Source organism: Brachyistius frenatus, unplaced genomic scaffold (assembly GCF_029030835.1).
Source record: "Brachyistius frenatus isolate BFR_SWC_R1_liver_20210118 unplaced genomic scaffold, ASM2903083v1 Contig_41, whole genome shotgun sequence".
Taxonomy (NCBI): domain Eukaryota; kingdom Metazoa; phylum Chordata; class Actinopteri; family Embiotocidae; genus Brachyistius; species Brachyistius frenatus.
Window position 1 is genome coordinate 2,249,795 of NW_027210640.1, and position 18,561 is coordinate 2,268,355.

The following is an 18,561-nucleotide window of genomic DNA, read 5'->3' on the forward strand; positions in this document are numbered from 1 at the left end:
GTTATAGCAGTGGTAACAAGTAACTACAACATGATGGAAAGTTACAACCTCTCCTCAAGTACTTCAATACTTTGGAGACTGAGGGAGCTTTAAACAGCTCCGTTTAAAATAATGTGGCACTATTCATTTCATTTCATTTTATTACACTCATCACTTTTTTCATTCATCCCTAAGTGTATTTAATTATTTATTATTATTATTATTAATTTTTTGTGTGTATATAGTCTGTGTGTGTGTATTTATTCATTGCTCTTTTTCATATTGTGTGCACCTTTTTTGTTCTTTCTGTGCTGATGTGACGACCGTATTTCCCCACCGTGGGATCAATAAAGTCAAAAACCTAAATCTAAATCTAAATCTATACAATATTGAATATGCGTGTGGGTCCATTTATGGCTACTTTATACATCTATTCCAATACTGACATGTATTTTTACTTCACTGTATTTATAAATCAGTCGTTACATGGCAAATGAGGTTGTTGGTTGTTTTTTTTTTTTACATAGAAAATGGAATATCTTAAAAGTATACCAGAATAAAGATACCCGCTAAAACACCTACTAAATTAAAATTACCCCCATAATACTGAGTACACTCTACTTTTTATGCAGGTAACATTCATGAGTGTTTTTAAATTGTGGAAATGCCACTTGTATCTTTTATAATATTTTTTTCCACCAGGTTATACACGGTGCAGTACTACTATCAGCCGCAGCGAGGCGCCACCTTTCAGCTTGCGCCACCAGTCTGTCATATCTCCGGGCTGCACTCCTGACGCAGAGCATGATGGAGCAAACTGCGGAGCCCCCTCACAACAACAACAACCCGGCCGGCAATGAACCTCCTGCCTGCGGCCTCCACAGTAAGCGCCTGAAGGAGTTGGAGAATGCCGCCCTGCAAACCACTTTAATATCACGGATGGAGACGGAATCGGGGGCGGACGCCGGGAGCTGGACGGAGCAGCAGTCCGGGGAAGGTGAGCAGTCGAACGGCTTGTCCTTGAACCATCGGTCGGCCCCTCCGCAGCTAAGCGCGGGCACCGAGGCAGAGGAAGCGGAGCCGGGGACAAATGTGGCCAAGGAGCGGGTCGAAGAGGAAAGGACGCTGACGGACCATTTAAACAAACGACTGCTTTCCTCGTTTCTGGAAAAGCTTAACGAAAGGGACCTGGCGCTTCCCGGCGTTCAGCGCCTGGACTGTGCTGTAGCCGACGAGGACTCAAACAGGGCCGCGGATGAGTGGTGAAGCACCGGGCGGAAGAAGAGCCGCATAAACATGGAGGTGGCTGAGGAATTCAGGGCCAACGTGCACGGAGGCATACGGACAGACCTGCAGTTAGACTCACCGATGGATTGTGGAAAATAGGAGTGTGTGCAAATGTTATGTTTACTTTTGTATAGCCAGAATGGATGAAAGATGAAGTAAATGCAATAAATGACCATCATGTGATATGAAGTGCTTTTGTACTTATTGGTTACATATAGTTGGCAGCCATGATGGTTGCAGCCATGTGTGTTCATCTGCATTTTGAAGTGACATTCAATCATCACTAGGTGTCAGTATACACCTAAATATACTTTAATACTCTATAATACCATGACTGGTAGGATGTCACCACTTCCTTATAGTGAAGTGTTAGTTTAGGCCTTAAAATGGGACTAGAAATTGACAATGATGTTTAATAGTGGTATAAAGAAGTAGCTGGAGTTATTTTTCTTAAAGTATCCCACATAAATGATGCCTCCATAGGTAGACAGCTCATCAAAATGGCAGTAAAGTGTTTCAGGTACATCAGCATTAAAAGAAGATCTTTGTGAATATATTTGTTATCTTTCATCACCACTGAAGGCCTTATCAGCTGTCAATCATGTCATCTTCTCAGTAGCCACCACTATCATACTGAGTCAATCGCACATGACATACATGACCCAAAAGTAACAGCCAATGTCCAGTACACTGGCTATAAAAGATATGAAGCATAAATGCAATCACACAGATGTTGTAATGTGGAGTGCATTTTATTGATCATTGTCGTAAATGTTATTTATTTAGTGCGTGCTAAAAAAAAAATTAAAAAAATTAGGTGTTTCTTTTACATCTAATGTTGACAATTGATGGTACCAATGATCGTTGTCGTGAGACGTGTTCAGTTAAAAAAAAAAAAAAAAGGCAATTGTGTCAACAACAGGAAGTTATGTGATAATACAAAACTATAAACTACTGTTCCAGTACCACACCCCCCAAAAAAGCTGCAGCAGTAAGACCCCTAATGGGGGTGTTGAAGTGTGGTTTATTTCTTATGAATTTTAACTTTTCATTTGTAAATGAAAGTTTTTGTTATTTTCTCATTGTAAAAGCTAACTCACCGGATGTAGAATGCTGTTGTAAACCTGCCATTTGCTGGCTACGGCAGCCGGCATTCTCCTCCTCTTTTGCCCTCCCTTTGTTACCCTTTTTAAAATCCCCGCATTACGAACAACAACCTCTGAGCTCGCAACCTACAAGCTGAAAATACTGTAGAATGAAAGTTTTGATGATGATTAGAACCATACAATGAGGCAGCCCTGATTCATTCTTTTCTGTCTTTTGGGAGGATTTAGATATTTTTATGTCTCCTCACATGCAGATGTTCGACCAAAACAATGGCCTCACTTTTCAGACCCGCAAGTCTATGCAGAAGACATATGTCATATGGTGGTCCATGCCGATTGGTTAAAGGCTGCTCCAATAGTTTCCAAATTAAGCTGAGGTCTACGCCGATTAGTGTGGCCAGACCCAGATATTTGCACAATAAATTGAGGTCTGGTAAAACCAGGTAAAGAATATATGGGTGCAGTAAGAGAACGGTGGAGCTCTGTCTATGCGAAACTATGCATGCTCAACATTTTTATTCGCAATGTCTTTGGTCAAGAAGTCTTTTGTGTGACTTCCTGGAGGCTGATGTAATGCTGCTAATCCTGCTGAATAATAGGAAACTGATGCAGCACTGACCTTTAACACACAAATCGCTTTAATAGTTGGACCTATTGTGGTTTAAAAGGTTTCCGGCTGTTTTACAAAAAAAATTCTGACGCACACAGTTAAGTGGAAAGCCATTATCCATAAGTCAATTCCCTTTATATAAAAAAATACAAAGAGGAAGTTTCACATTCATTTCAATAAATGATAAATGTAAAGGCTTGACTACACAGAGCACAATGAGGAAACAATAGTTGAATTACTGTTAATGTGCCCACAGACCCGCTAGCTGTCACATATCTGTTAACACTGGTTAAAGCGCAGGTGTGCATTGTTACAGAACATACCAGACTGAATGTCCTGATGAAAGAGCCTCTCATCACATTGGAGGGTCTGTACTTATAGTTCCTTGGCACAGTAATAACGGACTAAATGTATATGTGGCAGACTTGGAAACTTCAAAAGATACAGAGACAAAAGTAGGAGTAAAAAAAGACTTAACACAAAAGGTATTACTGCAACTAGAGAGGGAATGCAACCAAGACTCTCACTATTTAGGATACATACCATTCCATCACCTAAACTCTGTGTAGTGATTTGATATTCCCATCATTTGTTAGCTCTTTTTTTTTTTTCCTTTACTTCATCTTTGTGCAGGTTCATCAGAGGCATAAACTGGGGTTTATCTGACGCCTTTTCTCTCTGCAAAAAAAAAAGACCAAAAATTCTGGTTTTAAAAACACAAGAAACTAAAACTAATGGACATCAATGTCCTCCGATGCACATATAAAACAAGGTCAAATGCAAACTCCCTGAACAGTACTTCATTCATGAATTGATCCTTATTTCAATTATGAAACCTTGATATTAAGCCACCACAAATAAAAATCCTCTACATGTTACACAGCACCTCTCGGTAATTTCTAAAGAGATAATCAAAGGCATTGACTCAATCATTTATTCATTCAGTTTCTTTGCCAGGTTATTCCAAGTCATTAAACTGTAGCATAAAATGAGGAACCAAACTTGCACATTCCACACCGAAATTTGAATCCAGGTATTTGTTGTCATGTTACAGTCTGGGGTGTTATAAAACCCAAGACAATTTAAAGATAAATGGAAGTAAAAATCCCACTTAGTAATAAGATCCATCATCATTAACTTTTTCTGCAAGGTCTCTACATTATTTTTCTGGATTTACACAAATATAACAACAGAAGTCCAGAGCGTACAATACGGAGTCATACTTACGTTGTGCTCTACTTCGACCTCCACTTTGTTTTTATTCAGGTCCCACCACAACAAACCCTCTTTAATATCACTCCTCTTTGTTGGTCCTGTGTTGAGAGAAAAGCAGCAGCATTGGGGAAGTTTCCAGTTTTATGCAACGCTCTTGTGCAACATCAACATAAAAATGGAACATTACAAGTTTGTATTGCACTGCAGTTATGTTGACTTGCTTTGGATGTGGCTTATGAAGAGCAGGTAGTTTTTTGAAACCCAGGTCATAAAATGTGTGTCATTGTGAATAATCATTTACCTCCTTTGACCAAACAACACAGCAGCTCATCTCACTGATCAGTGTGTCTGAAGTTGTTATGGTTTTACCTGTTGCATAGCTCACAATCACCCCGACAAGCACGACTGAGCTAGTTGCCATGGCACCGAAGTACAGAAAGGACATGGAGTAGAAGTTATGCAGACCCCTAGGTGTGGAAAAGAGAGGTTATACATTTTAATTTTTACTTTTAATATGATCTAACAATATACTGAGTGGCAACATTTTCCTTGTAATGTCCATTAAACAGAAACTAGAATGTATTTCAGTCTCAATTTTGAGTTTTGTTTCCTGTTTTGGTATCTCAGCATTTAATTAAATAACTTTAGACTGCTGAACTGAACTATGCAAAACTAAAGTAATCAACCAAGCTAAAACTGCGTCATGTTCAAGTAAACTCAATGACCAGGCTGCAACACTATAATATTTCAAATGGCCCCACATTGACTGAGGAATTGATTTATCTTTTCCCATTTTTATTTGCATTTATTTTGGCACCACAGAAAGAACAACAAGGCAGTAGTGTGTCAGTGCGAGCTTTGTTCAACTCACTGACCCCTGGTTCTTGGGGTGAAGCGGGGTGAAGATGTAGTGTTGGTCCTGGTCAGGGCTGCTGTTCAGGGTGATGTTACTGGGTCCACACTCGTCTGTGAAGCTGGGCAGGGCACCACTGGTCTCCTGACTGGGTGGGTGAAGAGTTGAACCAACAGTCAGCCACAGGGACACACAGATGCCCACAATTAACCCAGAGAACGCCCCCTGGAAAACAGATTAAGAACATGTGTTGGGATGTTGTTAAGCACCTATGGCCAGCCAGAGTTTGAAGGTTCACTTGTTTTGTCTGGTACATTTGTTTTTGTCCTATTAACACTCTGTGCCGCATGTTGGTTAGGCGGTAAAGGCAGAAATTCAAGAAGTATTCAGGAAGTTTTCCAATAAATTTGCAGTAAAAAACTGTCTGGTTAACATAACAATATAAAGTCAATATGAGACAAGAGATGTATGTGTGTGATGAGTTGTCACAAGGATGTGTAAAGTTAACATTGTAAAGTGATTTTGTTTGGTTATAAGCAGTGATTTCTTTAATACCAGGAAGCGATGCTTACAGTAAGCATCAGTAACATTGAAAGTGCAATGTTAGCGATGCTTACAGTAAGCATCAGTAACATTGAAAGTGCAATGCTTCCTTAATATATAAAAAAAACGTTTTGGTCTTCTTTATGCAATGTCAATATGATCAAGGAACAAAAATGTATCACACCTATTAAAAAAAAGGAAACGAGTGTTTATATAAAACAGCAGGAGGTCTTATTCATGTGAGGAAAAGTACTCACAAAACCTGTCCACAAAGTTTAATGAAGACTTTACCTGAGAATTCGAAGTATGTACAATGTGGACAGTAGATTTTTTTTTGGTCAGTTTGATCACCAGTCACTCACCAGCCTGTTTGTTGCTGGGACCAACATTCCCAAAATAAATACACCCAGTAATGGGCCGCTGACCATACCCATGACAGTGAATGATCCCTGAAGAAGAAGAGACAAAGGATGCTTTGGGAAGGGAAGCAGAAAACTGATGCTTCAATAAAAAATACACAATAAATCTTGAACAGTCCGGAGGTCCGAATTTATTAAGAGGGATGATCAAAGAGTTAAAAAACGGCTCCTGTTGCATGCAAATGGGGTACAGAGATGTGCATGGAGCAGAGAGGAGTCATAACCTTCATTAGTAAGTATTCCCAGTGTTATCACTAGATCAACATCAGCACCTGAGTTACTCATGTTTTGTGAGCAGCACCCGTACGTGCGCATTTGTGATTTCATCTTGGACATGAGCAGAGAGCATACAACAAAGTTTGTGTCAAACTTTGAAACCCCTGAAATTAGTTGCTATGACTTCGTCCCCCAGGGTCAGACCGACAACACAGAGTTCTTCTGTGATTTTCTGAGACATCTGAACGAAAACATTTGGTGCAGACAACCCGAGCTGTGGTATGATGGCACTTTTGTTCTCCTATATGACAATGCGCCTGCTCACAGTGTGTTGAAAACACACCAGTTTCTCCCCCTGCACCGACACAATCGTTGCTCACCGCCACCCCATCTCTCCTGATTTAGCTCTCCGCTACTTATTTTTCTTCCTCAAAAATGTGATGTGCGCTCTCTGCTCAAGTTTGAGGTCTATAGTGACATCTCAAATGCACACATACAACTGCTAGCAAAAATGTGTGTAACTCAGGTAGTGATGATGATCAAGACACATAACTTGGAACACTTACTAACGAAGGTTATAGTTTCCCCGCGTCCCCCTTCTCCGTGCACCTCATGGCGCTGCGCTCCGTTTGCGAGCAACAGTAACTGTTGGGAACTTATTGATTGGCCTTCATAGGACAAACTAACCTTAGGAGGGTCTTGACTTTCAACTTTGAAAATGTTTCTGCTTTGAAATTTATATGAAAGTAAAACTGAAATAGTAAAAAAAAAAAACCTGGTTTGTGTAAATCTTGCATAACAATAACAACAATTCTACAATTCCTTTTGTTCATTGTTTCATAATTCCTAAGCTACTTGCAGGTTGCAGCTATGACAACACATACTGTGAGCCTTTAAAAGCTCTTAATGGTGTATTTTGCAATGGACTGGGCGTTGCGTTATGGATTAAATGTATGTAATATGATAATATGTAGATGTTATACCTGAAGAACACCCCAGTCCAGGAAGGAGGACAGAGCAGCTACAGTGATACAACCAACTCCATACAGGAGAGCTGAGATAAAAAAAAAAATTAAAAAAAAAGAGAAGAGTGAATAATGCAGAATAAGAGCATTAATCTGGGACTGCAACTATTACAACAGTGGTTGTGTTATAACCTAATAGTGAGTCTGTATGATTTATTGAAGGTATTCCCAGTGTTCAGGAGGAAGAATGAACCTACACAGTCCTCTAGAAACAATGATCTGATTCTTCTGTTTCATGTGAAGGAGATGGGGTCGCAGCAGATCCTCCATCGTCACTGCAGCCATGGCGTTGATACTCGTGGAAGCCGTGCTGTTAAAAATACACTTGGTCACTAGTAATCCCACATCTGGAGCTCACAGACTGTGTTTACATACAACTAGTTTTATTTCTTTATTCAATTATTTATTGCTGCAACTAAAGGAGGCAGAGTGCTCAAATGTTTTTTTTTTTTTTTTACCAGCTAGAAGCTACAGAAAGGAAATGTAAAAGTAAACATTTATTATCTATTGTCTTCTAACTTCTATTATCTTATCTAAATGTGCTTAATTATGATCCTGCAGCAAATGTAGTGCCAATATGACAACTACAGGCCACTATACACAGAGTGGATTTAACAGGCTGAAATCTGTTCCTGCAGTATAGAAAATGTACTCATTTACTTTAAGAAGAGTATCAACACAACTGTGTAAAATATCCCCTAAATCCTTTATTCAAAATCCTGAAAGTACAGACGTTACAGCAAATGAATGTACCTAAAGTATCAATCAAAAGTTGTCATAAAAGTTTAGAAGGGAAATGTCTCTTTGGAGGAACCTGACAATATGGCAAGGAGCCAAAAAAACAACTTTTTTCTTTTTTTTGTCAAGCTAAGGAACGAGTAACTACAGCTGTCAGATAAATATAATGCAGTAACCATAACAATATTTTCTCCTGAGATGAAGTGGAGCTGAGGCATAAAGTTGCAGAAAACTGAAATAGTGAAGTAAAGAACAATTTAATGAATGTTAATACCTGAGAGTTCCACTGTATGCACAGGCAAGGAAAAGTCCTGGGAATCCTGGGAGATTTTTAAATATGTCCAACACGAAGTAAGGCATATACTTCATTAGACGAGGGAGGAGGGAAGAGTGGAAAAGGGAATTTTAGAGTGGTGAATATTTTCATCCTGTTCTGTAAAATACACTACGCCAAATCACACATCATAACTTAAACTGATGGATACACAATGTACACAATGTTATGCTTCAAACGTAGATCAGTGTAAAATAAGACAATCTGTCCTGAGTACCAGATCAGGAGCGGAAATCCTCCCAGACTTCAGCGGATCGCAGCTGTGGTAATAAGCAAACATGACGATGCCGCAGGTTGCTGCACTGCTCACGATAAGGCACAGACCCACTTGGTTCACAAACAGCGCCCTGCAATCAAAAGCAATTGCCATTACAGCAGCTCAGGTTGACTGTTTCGATCGAGCTGCTGCCAATAAATAACACTTCGTTGTTACCCAGAATGGTCTCCTCTAACTTCTTCAATTCATCTCCACGATTTTCTCAACACAGGGAAAATTGAAAAGATGAAACAAGATGATAGAATAATAAAGGATCACAACGGTGAATAAGTGAAGTTTAATGAACCAGAGGTCGTTCTGAGCCCGACTTTAAACTTCTATCTCAGGTTATGGGATGCCCCACGTTGTTTGTGCAACTTGTATGAATGCTCTGATGTCCAAACAAGAACTTCAATGTTAAAAGCACAAGTCAGTTTGAAATTTTAGTTTGGGGCTGTGCATGCTTGATTGTCTGGTGTCTGCCTGTTACACGCAGCAGCAGCAGCTGAGGTGGTTGGTTATTTCGCTGGTGAGAACCCAAACATCTTGAGAAACATCGTTGACTTCTCAGATGCTATACTGATGTCTGATGTCAACATAAATGCAGCAACTTGCTGGTACAATCTCAGATCTCCACTCACCATCGGGCTGCTCTCTCTGTTCGGCAGGCGATGTAGCGCTGGACTTGTGCTTGGTTGACCCCGTACATGGACAGCCAAACCATCGCGCCCCCAACAGAGAGGCTCCAGAAGGTGTAACGCCGCCGCGGGTCCACGTCAAAGCTGCGGAAGACATCACGTCCTCCGTCAATACATCAGCCACATGGGAATTAAGGAAATTCCAGTAGATTTTACTGTTAAACTTGCTGTCTGTAAAACCCGCTTGAAAGAACTGTAGTTCGTTGCAGTGACTTGATGTGCTGTGCACGAAGATTTAATAGCATTTGTTTCTGGATATGAAAACTCATCCAAATATGTACAGTATGTGTTAAAAATGTTTTTACTCATTAAAATTGATGCGTGAGCCGTTGTTGGCGATCTCCAGTACCAGTGCAGGACCTCCAACCAGAACTGTGCCACGGACGAAAATTGCCACAAAGCCCGACAGCATTATGATGATCTGAAACACGTCGGTCCAGATCACAGCCTTCATGCCACCCTGCAAACAGACGGTGGAGGAGACAGACAAACAGAGAGTGAACCAGTCTGGAAAACATACCGCTGTATATAAGACTTAAAGGCATAAGGTCTAATTCTTGGGTTTGTGACATCACACAGCAGCTCTTCCAAATGGCACCATTGCTAAATACGGCCTAAATACAATCTTACTGCTGATGTACTGCGAATCTCATTGTTTTCTGCAGTGGCACAATCAGGGAGGCGTCTAGCTGTCAACATATATCTTATTTTAAAAGGACTAGACTTGTTAAGACGTGTGGCACAAATCATTTCTAAAAAAAACAACATATTAGTCTCAACAGATCACCACACTGGCTTAATGAGAATATTTACAAATATGTTCTTACCAGTGTGGTGTACAGGGTGCAGATGATCCCAGTAGAAAACAGAGACATCCACATATTGAGTCCAGTTGCTGCAAAAACAAAAGTGTTGGAATACACCTTTAATTTAACACTACACTTACACTGGGAATAAATGTGCTACATACCACCTTGACATAAATCCACTTCACACATCCTGTTTTCAGGAATAGACGGTTTAGTTTATTCTTCTCTAACATGGACCTACAGTAACCTTGATATGGACCGGTTTAAAAATAAACATAAGGTCTGAACAAACAGATGACACTCACTGTTTTAATACCCTCAAAATTCAGTAAATCTCTGACAAAAAAAACGTGTTTGCACTCTGTTCAGGTTGGAGTCTCATGGAAAATTTAATGTAATTGATGGAATGAGATATTTAAGAAATCTGGTGATTTATAACCAAAATACAATATGAATGAAAATATGTTACTCTTCTGCAGATAGAGAGCCATCAGTTGATCTTCCTTACCTTGATTGAGGATCAAAGCGGGTGCATAGATAACAATCCCTGTGTAAAGCAGCTGAGAAAAAGGAAACAAATTGAAAAAAGGACCTGTTTGAGAAAATGCCTGGTTTGTGCAAAATGAAGAGCTGCAAATTGACTGTGAGTCATACATGTATTTACATGTTTAAAAACTTGGGAAAATGTGATTTTCTCTTTGAGAACACTGAATACTTTGAACTCTGTTTTCAACAGTGCTGAGCGACAGAGAACATAACGATGTCTTACCGTCGCAAGGAGAAACTGGATACTTCCCAACAGCTGCATCCCTCGGCCAAATCTCATCTTCAGATACTGTGACAGGCAGAGTAATAACATCAGAGAGTATCTCTGCACACACCCCTCATCCTTCTTCACCCACTATATTTACAAGTTTGATGACCCACAGGTGCATTTCAACAGTTTGTCACAGAAATCCTGCCGCTATTTCTACACAGTATTGGTGAGCTTAATTATTTTGTGTTACTTTGTCTCTCAAATCAAGTGCATTTCTCTTCATACTTCTCCAACCACTATCAAAAACTGATTAAATGCTCTTGTACCTATGTCAATTCTGTGATATCATTTATACTGATAAAAAAAATTAAAAAAATACAAACTATAATTTTTTTTAGATCTTTGCAAACAGTTTACACAAAGATGACCATAATCTATCTAAATGACTATGGCTCTCCGTGTCGAGCCTGGTTGGAGATACTGTAGTGTTTGAGTTTTATTTTGCAATACATTTTACAAGACGTCAGTTGCTTTGAACATAAAGCAGTAAAAACCGGCTGCAAAAGGGAGTCTCTTTTTAGGTCAAGTTAAACTTTGACTCCAAAGACAACATTCAAAGGAAAGTGGAGAAGAAATGGATTAAGATTATTTCCTCAGAAATGCATTAAGCCATATTACCTCAGATTTAAAAGGCTGCTCTGTGTTAGCTGATTGTGTAAGTAGAGCTGGCAAATTCTCTAATAACTTTAAGGGTTTTGTTTAGCGATCTTTATGTCTTAGAGAGGTCTAAGAAACTGCCTAATGCAGCTTTAAATTCGTTTTTTTGTTGTTTTTACAAGAATATATTTTATTACCTCAACAATATAAACTTGCTTTCGTAATTAAGAGATTTTGATCAGTTTTAGTCTGTATCACATGCCTGACTTATTTCTCCAGCCAATAATCACAATAACAGTCTAAAAGGGTTGCACAGTATGGAAATCAGACAGGAGAGAAATAAAAATATACCTTGGTGTAATGAGCTTGTTTATGATATTTAATTGTAATAACACAGTAATTATTTTCTCTTGATCACACAAACATGAAACAATTTCAGTCAATTCATGACCATGAGAAAGTAAATCATTTGAAATGATTTTCTTTCCTCATTAAGTGCCCTTTGCTCCAGCCAACACTGTTACAGCAGACTCTTGTTCAACTCATGACGTTACTGTGGTAATACCTACAGACCTGATTGGTGCTGGTGATGCCCAGTCGATAGAAAACTGGCAGGAACAGGTAAGCTGTCAGGAGGGAGTTGATGCTCTGCCCGAGGCACATGTAGAGGAATTTAAAGCCGTAGCGCAAAGCTTCAGCAGGGACACCCAGAACCTGGACTGCTGACATAAAACTGGCACAAAGCGACAGCCCAACAGGTACGGCTGGCATGCTCCGACCCCCAGTGAAGAAGTCATCGGCACTCGTGTCCTTTGGCCTCTTCTTCAGGGCCTGGAAAAGTCCTATTGCCATGGAAATCGACAACATGGCAGCAAAGACTGCATAGTCAGCCAGGACAAAGCCTGTTCTGGAAGTCTCACTGGCAGACTGATCTTCCATTATTTGACTTTGATGACCTCAGCCTTGCAGTTGTTTTTTTTATTCAGGCGTTTGATGGATCTGTCAGAGTGAATAACAGTTTATTAGTGATCAAACGCTTCATAAAGGCACAAAGCTGAGACTGTAGGGTGTGTTGGTGATCAATAACATGTTCTTTTTCTACACTGCATATTCTTCGCCCAGGGTTATCCCTCAGGGATATATGATTCACACGGCCAGCCCAGGGTTAAAGATTAGGTTAGGTTAGGTAGTTACTTTATTAATCCCCGAGGGGAAATTTTTTTCGCTACAGCAGCATACAGAAGCAATAAGATAATAATATATAAATGTTTGTACCTGATGTGTACCTGATGTTTACATTTACATTTTTTATTAGAATGACTTGTCAGGCTACTCTTAAAACAGTAAGCAGCAATTCCCCTGAAGTAGCCCTGTTTCTGGCACCACCTGGCCCCGTGTTTGGTTGATTTTCAGGGGATAACCCTATAACCTCTGCAGCAGCAACTTGGACAGGTAGTGCAGTCGATGGATGTAACAAGTTCGAATATTTGTAGTTGTTCTTGTTGTTGTCGTCGTTTTTGTTGTGGTTGCCCTTGCAATGAACCCTTGATAACCCACCTTCATCGGACGCCCTCTTGCTCTCCACCCCCACCTCTATGCCTCAGTTGTCAGTTCGGAATATCCTTCCTCTCATGCGCTTCATTAATATTATCTTCCCACGGCACTGTCAGCTCAATGACATGAACTATTCGCTGTCCACCTGACCACAATAGAATGTCTGGCCACTGGCTATTACAACTTTTTTTTTTTTTGTGGAATCACAAGCTTTCCACTCAGATCTACCTGCATACGCCAGTCCTTATTTAACATGCTAAAAGTTTGCCTATCTGGACCCTTTCCTCCCTTGCTTTCCTCTCCTTCTCAAACAGAACTAATAGCAGCCTTATTGTTTCCACTCACCTCTCCTCGATGTGCAGCAGCCAAGCAACTCAGCTCCTGGTTGTGCCTCCGTGTGTAAAATACCCTGTGCCAAACTAACCCTAAAACCTGAGTGAAGGTTGCCTTGCCGTTCCAACCGCGGAGCACAGAGGACAACTTCCATCCTCTCCTCTCCACTGCTCGAGGTTCTGAACGTCATACGTTGCACCGAGCAGAAAGCTAGTCAGGTAACTCGACTCCATGGACCCCAGGTCCTTCCAACTAAATCCTCTCTTCTCTTGATTCTCCCAGTTCACCCTCTGTCCCTGCTTGCCCTGAGCAATTGCCCTAACATATATCTGGCTCCTCCTCGCTCCTCCAGTCATTGGCCTTCTTCTTTCTTCCAATCTTCCAGATTGGGCCCCCTGTGCTCAGACCTAAGCCTCCCTTTTATCGCTGCACCCTGCCCACCACCTCTGCCTGCTTTACTTTTCTGCCTGTGCATCCTGAGCTGCCTGCCTTCCCTTTCACTTTTTTTTTTTTTTTTAACTTTCCTTATTGCTGGTGCCAGCTTCCTCACTACCTCATCTTTGCTTCTTGCTAACTGCAGCTCTACTCCTACCTCAGCACATTTAAATTCCTCTGCTTGGCAAGATAAGGGTAATTGGAGGATGCCCTTTCCATACAATGCTACACTACTGAGCCATCTTGGAACCCCCAACCACTTCATAATATGTGAACTTATAAGTCTCTCCAGCTTTTCTAGCTAACAAACTGAGCACTTATATACTGTCAATGGCCACATTACCCTTGGAAACATGGGAGGAGGCACAGCCCGTCCTGTTCCCTCTCCCCTTCTACAACAACGGAGAGTTGATGTCTTAACACTACGCATGAGCACACAAGTAATGAGAAAAACTAACGCTGGCTAGTGTTAAGAGGTGTTACATTTTAATTCAAAAATAAATGCGTAATTACACTAAATTAGTGTTAAGATAACAACATGCCAAAAAGAGTAAAATTATGAATTAAATCAATGTTGGCATTGTTAATTTAGGTATGCTGACATGGGGATGTGAAACAATGGATTAATTGTTTAAGTAAATACAACCCCCACAAAATGACTTGTTTTACCATTAGAATTTAATTGATTTGGTCCGAAAACATTTGGCAAGCCTAGAACAGCTGCTTGGTTGAATTATTTGTCCCCATTCAAGTTATCATAAACTAGAAGTTATCCAACTTGTCTGGCCTATATTTTGGTGCCTCTGTTCTGCCCATAGAGCATGCTGCATTGGTATACAGTAAACCCTCGTTTTTCGCGGGGGTTACGTTCCAAATAGAAACCGTGATAGGCGAAATCCGTGAAGTAGTAACCTTTATTTTACAATTGAAATAGATAGAACTGGACATTAAATATATCTACGTTACATATAGTCGTAATGTGATTTCAATGCACGATGCAAATCCGTGAAGCAGCGAGACCGTGAAAGGTGAACCGCGTTATAGCGAGGGTTCACTGTACATTCATCCAGCAGCAGAAAGTCTCACCATACATACAGTGATTTTTCAAGTAGTCCCACTTTTAAGTTCATGTGACATAATAATATTTTACCCCAATCATAAAATGTCCCCTAAATACTATTTTATTTTTTTATTTTTTACCTTTTGTCATTTTTTTTCTTTCAACTTATAAAAAAATAGGATTTTAGTCCCCTATATATTTTTTCAATAAAAATATTGAATATAACTGAAAAAAAAGCTCTATGTATGTCCCTACTACAGTGTCCTTTCCTGAGCAAATCTATAATATGTCAGTAACAGTAAATCAAAATCTAGGTCAATTATTCATCAGATTTAAATGTGTCATTTCCTCATTGCAGCAAATTGTTTTGCTTGACCAATTAAAATGTATCTACAGCTAAGAATAAATCACTTTTTATTTTTCAATAGAAAGTTAAATTAAAAGTTTCAAAGACTCACCACTGCTGCTCCACTGAGTTTAGCTGCTTCCAGTCAGTTATGAAGGAATGTGCTGACAGGCTGCAGCTGCTTTGCCTCCATGCACTTTGTTTGCAGAGCGCATGTGCAATGCTTGAGCACATCATGAAGGGTGCCTCTTTGATAAGAGCTCAGGTGTGTAAGATGTAGATAGATAGATAGATAGTGAGATAGAGAGATAGATAGAGAGATAGATAGTGAGATAGAGAGATAGATAGAGAGATAGAGAGATAGATAGAGAGATAGACAGAAATGTTTTTGCTACAGCAGCATATTCAGGTCCAGGACAAAGCAATTAAAATGACAATAAATAGAGGTAGTAAAAAATATTAAACATGTTTTTTTTTTTTAAATGCACATTATATACAAATAAAAATAGAATAATATTAAACTAAACTAAACAACAGTGCAGCAAAGGGATCAGACAAAGCATAAGCAGTTGGAAGCATACAGTGTGCAACCAAAAATAAAAAGATGGTAGAGTAGTTTATGCTGAGGTGCGTGTCTGTGTGTGTGTGTGCTTATAAAAGATGGAGCGAAAGAAGTGAGGTGCAAAACTGTGTAATCTTGACTGTTTTTGTATTAGAAATATGAGCGAGTTTATAGTCTTTTGTATTAAGCATTATTCTAAATGAGGGCAAATAACAGTTATTTTCATCATGCTATTTAATGTCAATTAATTGACCAATTGAGAAATTGTGGAAAATCACCATCAGGATTTCCCACAGCCTATGTTGACCTTGATTTGTCTGTGTTTGTGTGACCAACACGCCACATCCTGAAGATATATTGTGTTTGCTTCAGTAGAAAATGATGAAACATGGAAATACACAAAACACTGTTGGCAAGTTGGCTTAAAAATATCCAGAATGAATTAATCAGACATATTGCTGATACATTTTCAGTTGATAATGAAGTAATGGCTTGACCTCTTTTCTACAGTACATGATATTCAGTACACAACATAGGTAGGAGAGGAAGGCATCGTCATTTTGTAGGGTTTTCCATTATTATTATTATTATTCCACACTTTTTAAAATCTGTATAGACGTAAAGTGAGTGTTTACGTTAAAACATTTTCTTCAGGCACATAAGCTCTGAGTTTTTGACCGTAAACCCTCTGTTATCTTTTGTTTTTATTGTTAACATGGAAACATCTGCACGTGTGCTGCACATTGTTCTTACAAAAGGTGGGAGGAAAAGGAGGTGAAAAGCTGTTTTGTTTGAAATGCTTACATCTACATTTTGAAAACAAAAAGAAAACCAGTGTGGAGAGGACAAAACAAACATATTGAAATATAAAGTTTTGTAGGGACACTTACACAGATGGAATTAGCACAGGAATACATCTCTGAATTTCCTCATGACGGTCATCAAATATTAACAGCTGGATTTCCTGACTCAGATAAGATTATGTAGGTTGACGTATTTTTGTAAATGCGAGCTTGGCCAATGTCTCCACTCATTTACTGGAATTGATAACACCCATATTCAAGGAAGTATAATAATAAATTTCTGTAAATGAGACCTCTATAATGTGTTTTTAGCCTTTTAAACCTGTTATCAGTTCAATGCCAACGTTGTAGCTAGAGGTGACAGTGCTATTCTGTCAGTCAGTTGATAAATACCTTTGACTGCTGTGAAGACTTTTGACATTATTGTCACAAGCAGATTAATTCATACTTCTGTCCTTTGCCCTCCTCTAACATTTAAACTAGCATCACCACAGGTCAAAGATTGAGGTTATTCAGTCTGATATCTCAAAATGTAAGCTGCTGGACAGATTTTTTTCAAAAGTGGCTGTACATTCATGTTTAGTAGAGAGCTGACTTTGGTCATGTCCTAATATCTCCTCTATTATATTTGCAGTTTGGAGTGAAATATCTAAAGAGCTGTTGTTGGCGGTGGCTTGACATGAAATATGGCTATACTTTGTATGAATACTATTATCCAATGTCAGCATGCTAGCATGCTAAACTAAGCTGGTCAACACAGTAAAGCGCTGCTTGTTAACATCGTGACTGTGAGAAAGCATGCTTAGGTCCACATTTAGCTCCAATCATCGCTGGGACTATTTACAGGCTCACGAAGCTGCTAGCATGGCTGCAGACTTTTGAATTGAGTAGTTCAAATGAATTCCACATATAATTTTTTTTGTGGTAAAATATTAATGTTTACATTTACGCAGAAACTTTTCAGACAAATTCTGCAACGTCAGCAACTCAATCCACTAATTTCAACAGTATGCTCAAAACCTACAAATCATCGAGTGTCTTTTTTGTGCTAGAAGTGGGTCAAACTGCAGACAAAGTTTTTAAAAGCTTCTATGTTGGGTTTAGTGTCTGACATAAAAAAAAAGAAAAAAAAAAGATGTTTACCAAACAATTATCTAATGTCTACTTTGGAAATATATGAATATAAAAAAAAAGCAGACATCAAAGTGCTAAAGAAAATTAAACATTGGTCAAAAACGTTGAAAAAATTGGATCAGAAAAATTCTTAATCACAAAAACTGCTATAAAACTGCTTTAAAATGTTTGCAAGTTAGACTAGGTGGTTTTCTCATAACAGCTCTAACAGGAAGCTACTAAAAAAACCTTAGCGCCTGAACATAGAAACCACAGCTGACAGCACACAGTTCTCTTTTCCTGTAATGTTAGATGAGGTGATTTCTACGCTGAACTGCATTTGCTTTCACTTTAGGACAACTTCCATTTTGTGTGAATCATAAATCATCACCTCATAAAGATTTACTTTAACACATTGAAATAAAACTCTTTCCTTATAACAGTGCTCCTTCACCACTGTAGCACCGAATGTAGGTCAGCATGTGTCACAGTCTCACTGTTTATTCAAAAATGGTGGTGTAATAGTGGAGGATTTTTCAAAATGGATTTGAGGAGAATATTATTTAACCTATAAATGATATTATTAAAGATCTGAATAAATGGAAAATAATTGTTTGTAGGTTGCTAGTAGGGGTTGAAGAAGGGTCCTGGGGTCATTAAAACATTAAAATAGGTTTATCCACATGAAGCATGAAAGTGCAGATTTTATGGTAATATGAAAAATATATTTGAAGAAACAATATCTTAAATCAATATTTTATATTTTTCAAAGCAGATATTTTTTTTATCTGCTTTAGAAGTAAAGAGAAAAGGGTTTCAGGTGAGATCCTAATTATGAATTATAGTTTAAAAT

At 39.0% G+C, this 18,561-nt stretch overlaps 2 protein-coding genes across 3 annotated transcripts in view; both read right to left on the minus strand.

Annotated features, from left to right (window-relative positions):
• The window catches only part of LOC138623048 (small conductance calcium-activated potassium channel protein 2-like), an 81,853-nt gene that overhangs the window by 22,812 nt on the left and 40,480 nt on the right, over positions 1-18,561 (minus strand). The window lies entirely within an intron of this gene.
• On the minus strand, positions 3,030-15,407 carry slc5a5 (solute carrier family 5 member 5). Of its 2 annotated transcripts, none has more exons than XM_069702305.1 (16): positions 15,343-15,407; positions 12,076-12,501; positions 10,858-10,923; positions 10,597-10,648; positions 10,107-10,174; positions 9,585-9,739; positions 9,223-9,363; positions 8,543-8,672; positions 8,266-8,354; positions 7,451-7,563; positions 7,212-7,282; positions 5,956-6,042; positions 5,073-5,275; positions 4,567-4,664; positions 4,210-4,295; positions 3,030-3,660 (listed from the first exon to the last, which is right to left on the minus strand). In XM_069702305.1, the coding sequence occupies exons 2-16, from the start codon at positions 12,439-12,441 to the stop codon at positions 3,568-3,570; spliced, it is 1,818 nt and encodes a 605-aa protein (XP_069558406.1). In that variant the 5' UTR covers positions 12,442-12,501; positions 15,343-15,407; the 3' UTR covers positions 3,030-3,567. The 2 variants fall into 2 exon arrangements, with proteins under 2 accessions (XP_069558406.1, XP_069558407.1); XM_069702306.1 differs by lacking the exon at positions 15,343-15,407 and adding an exon at positions 13,402-13,654.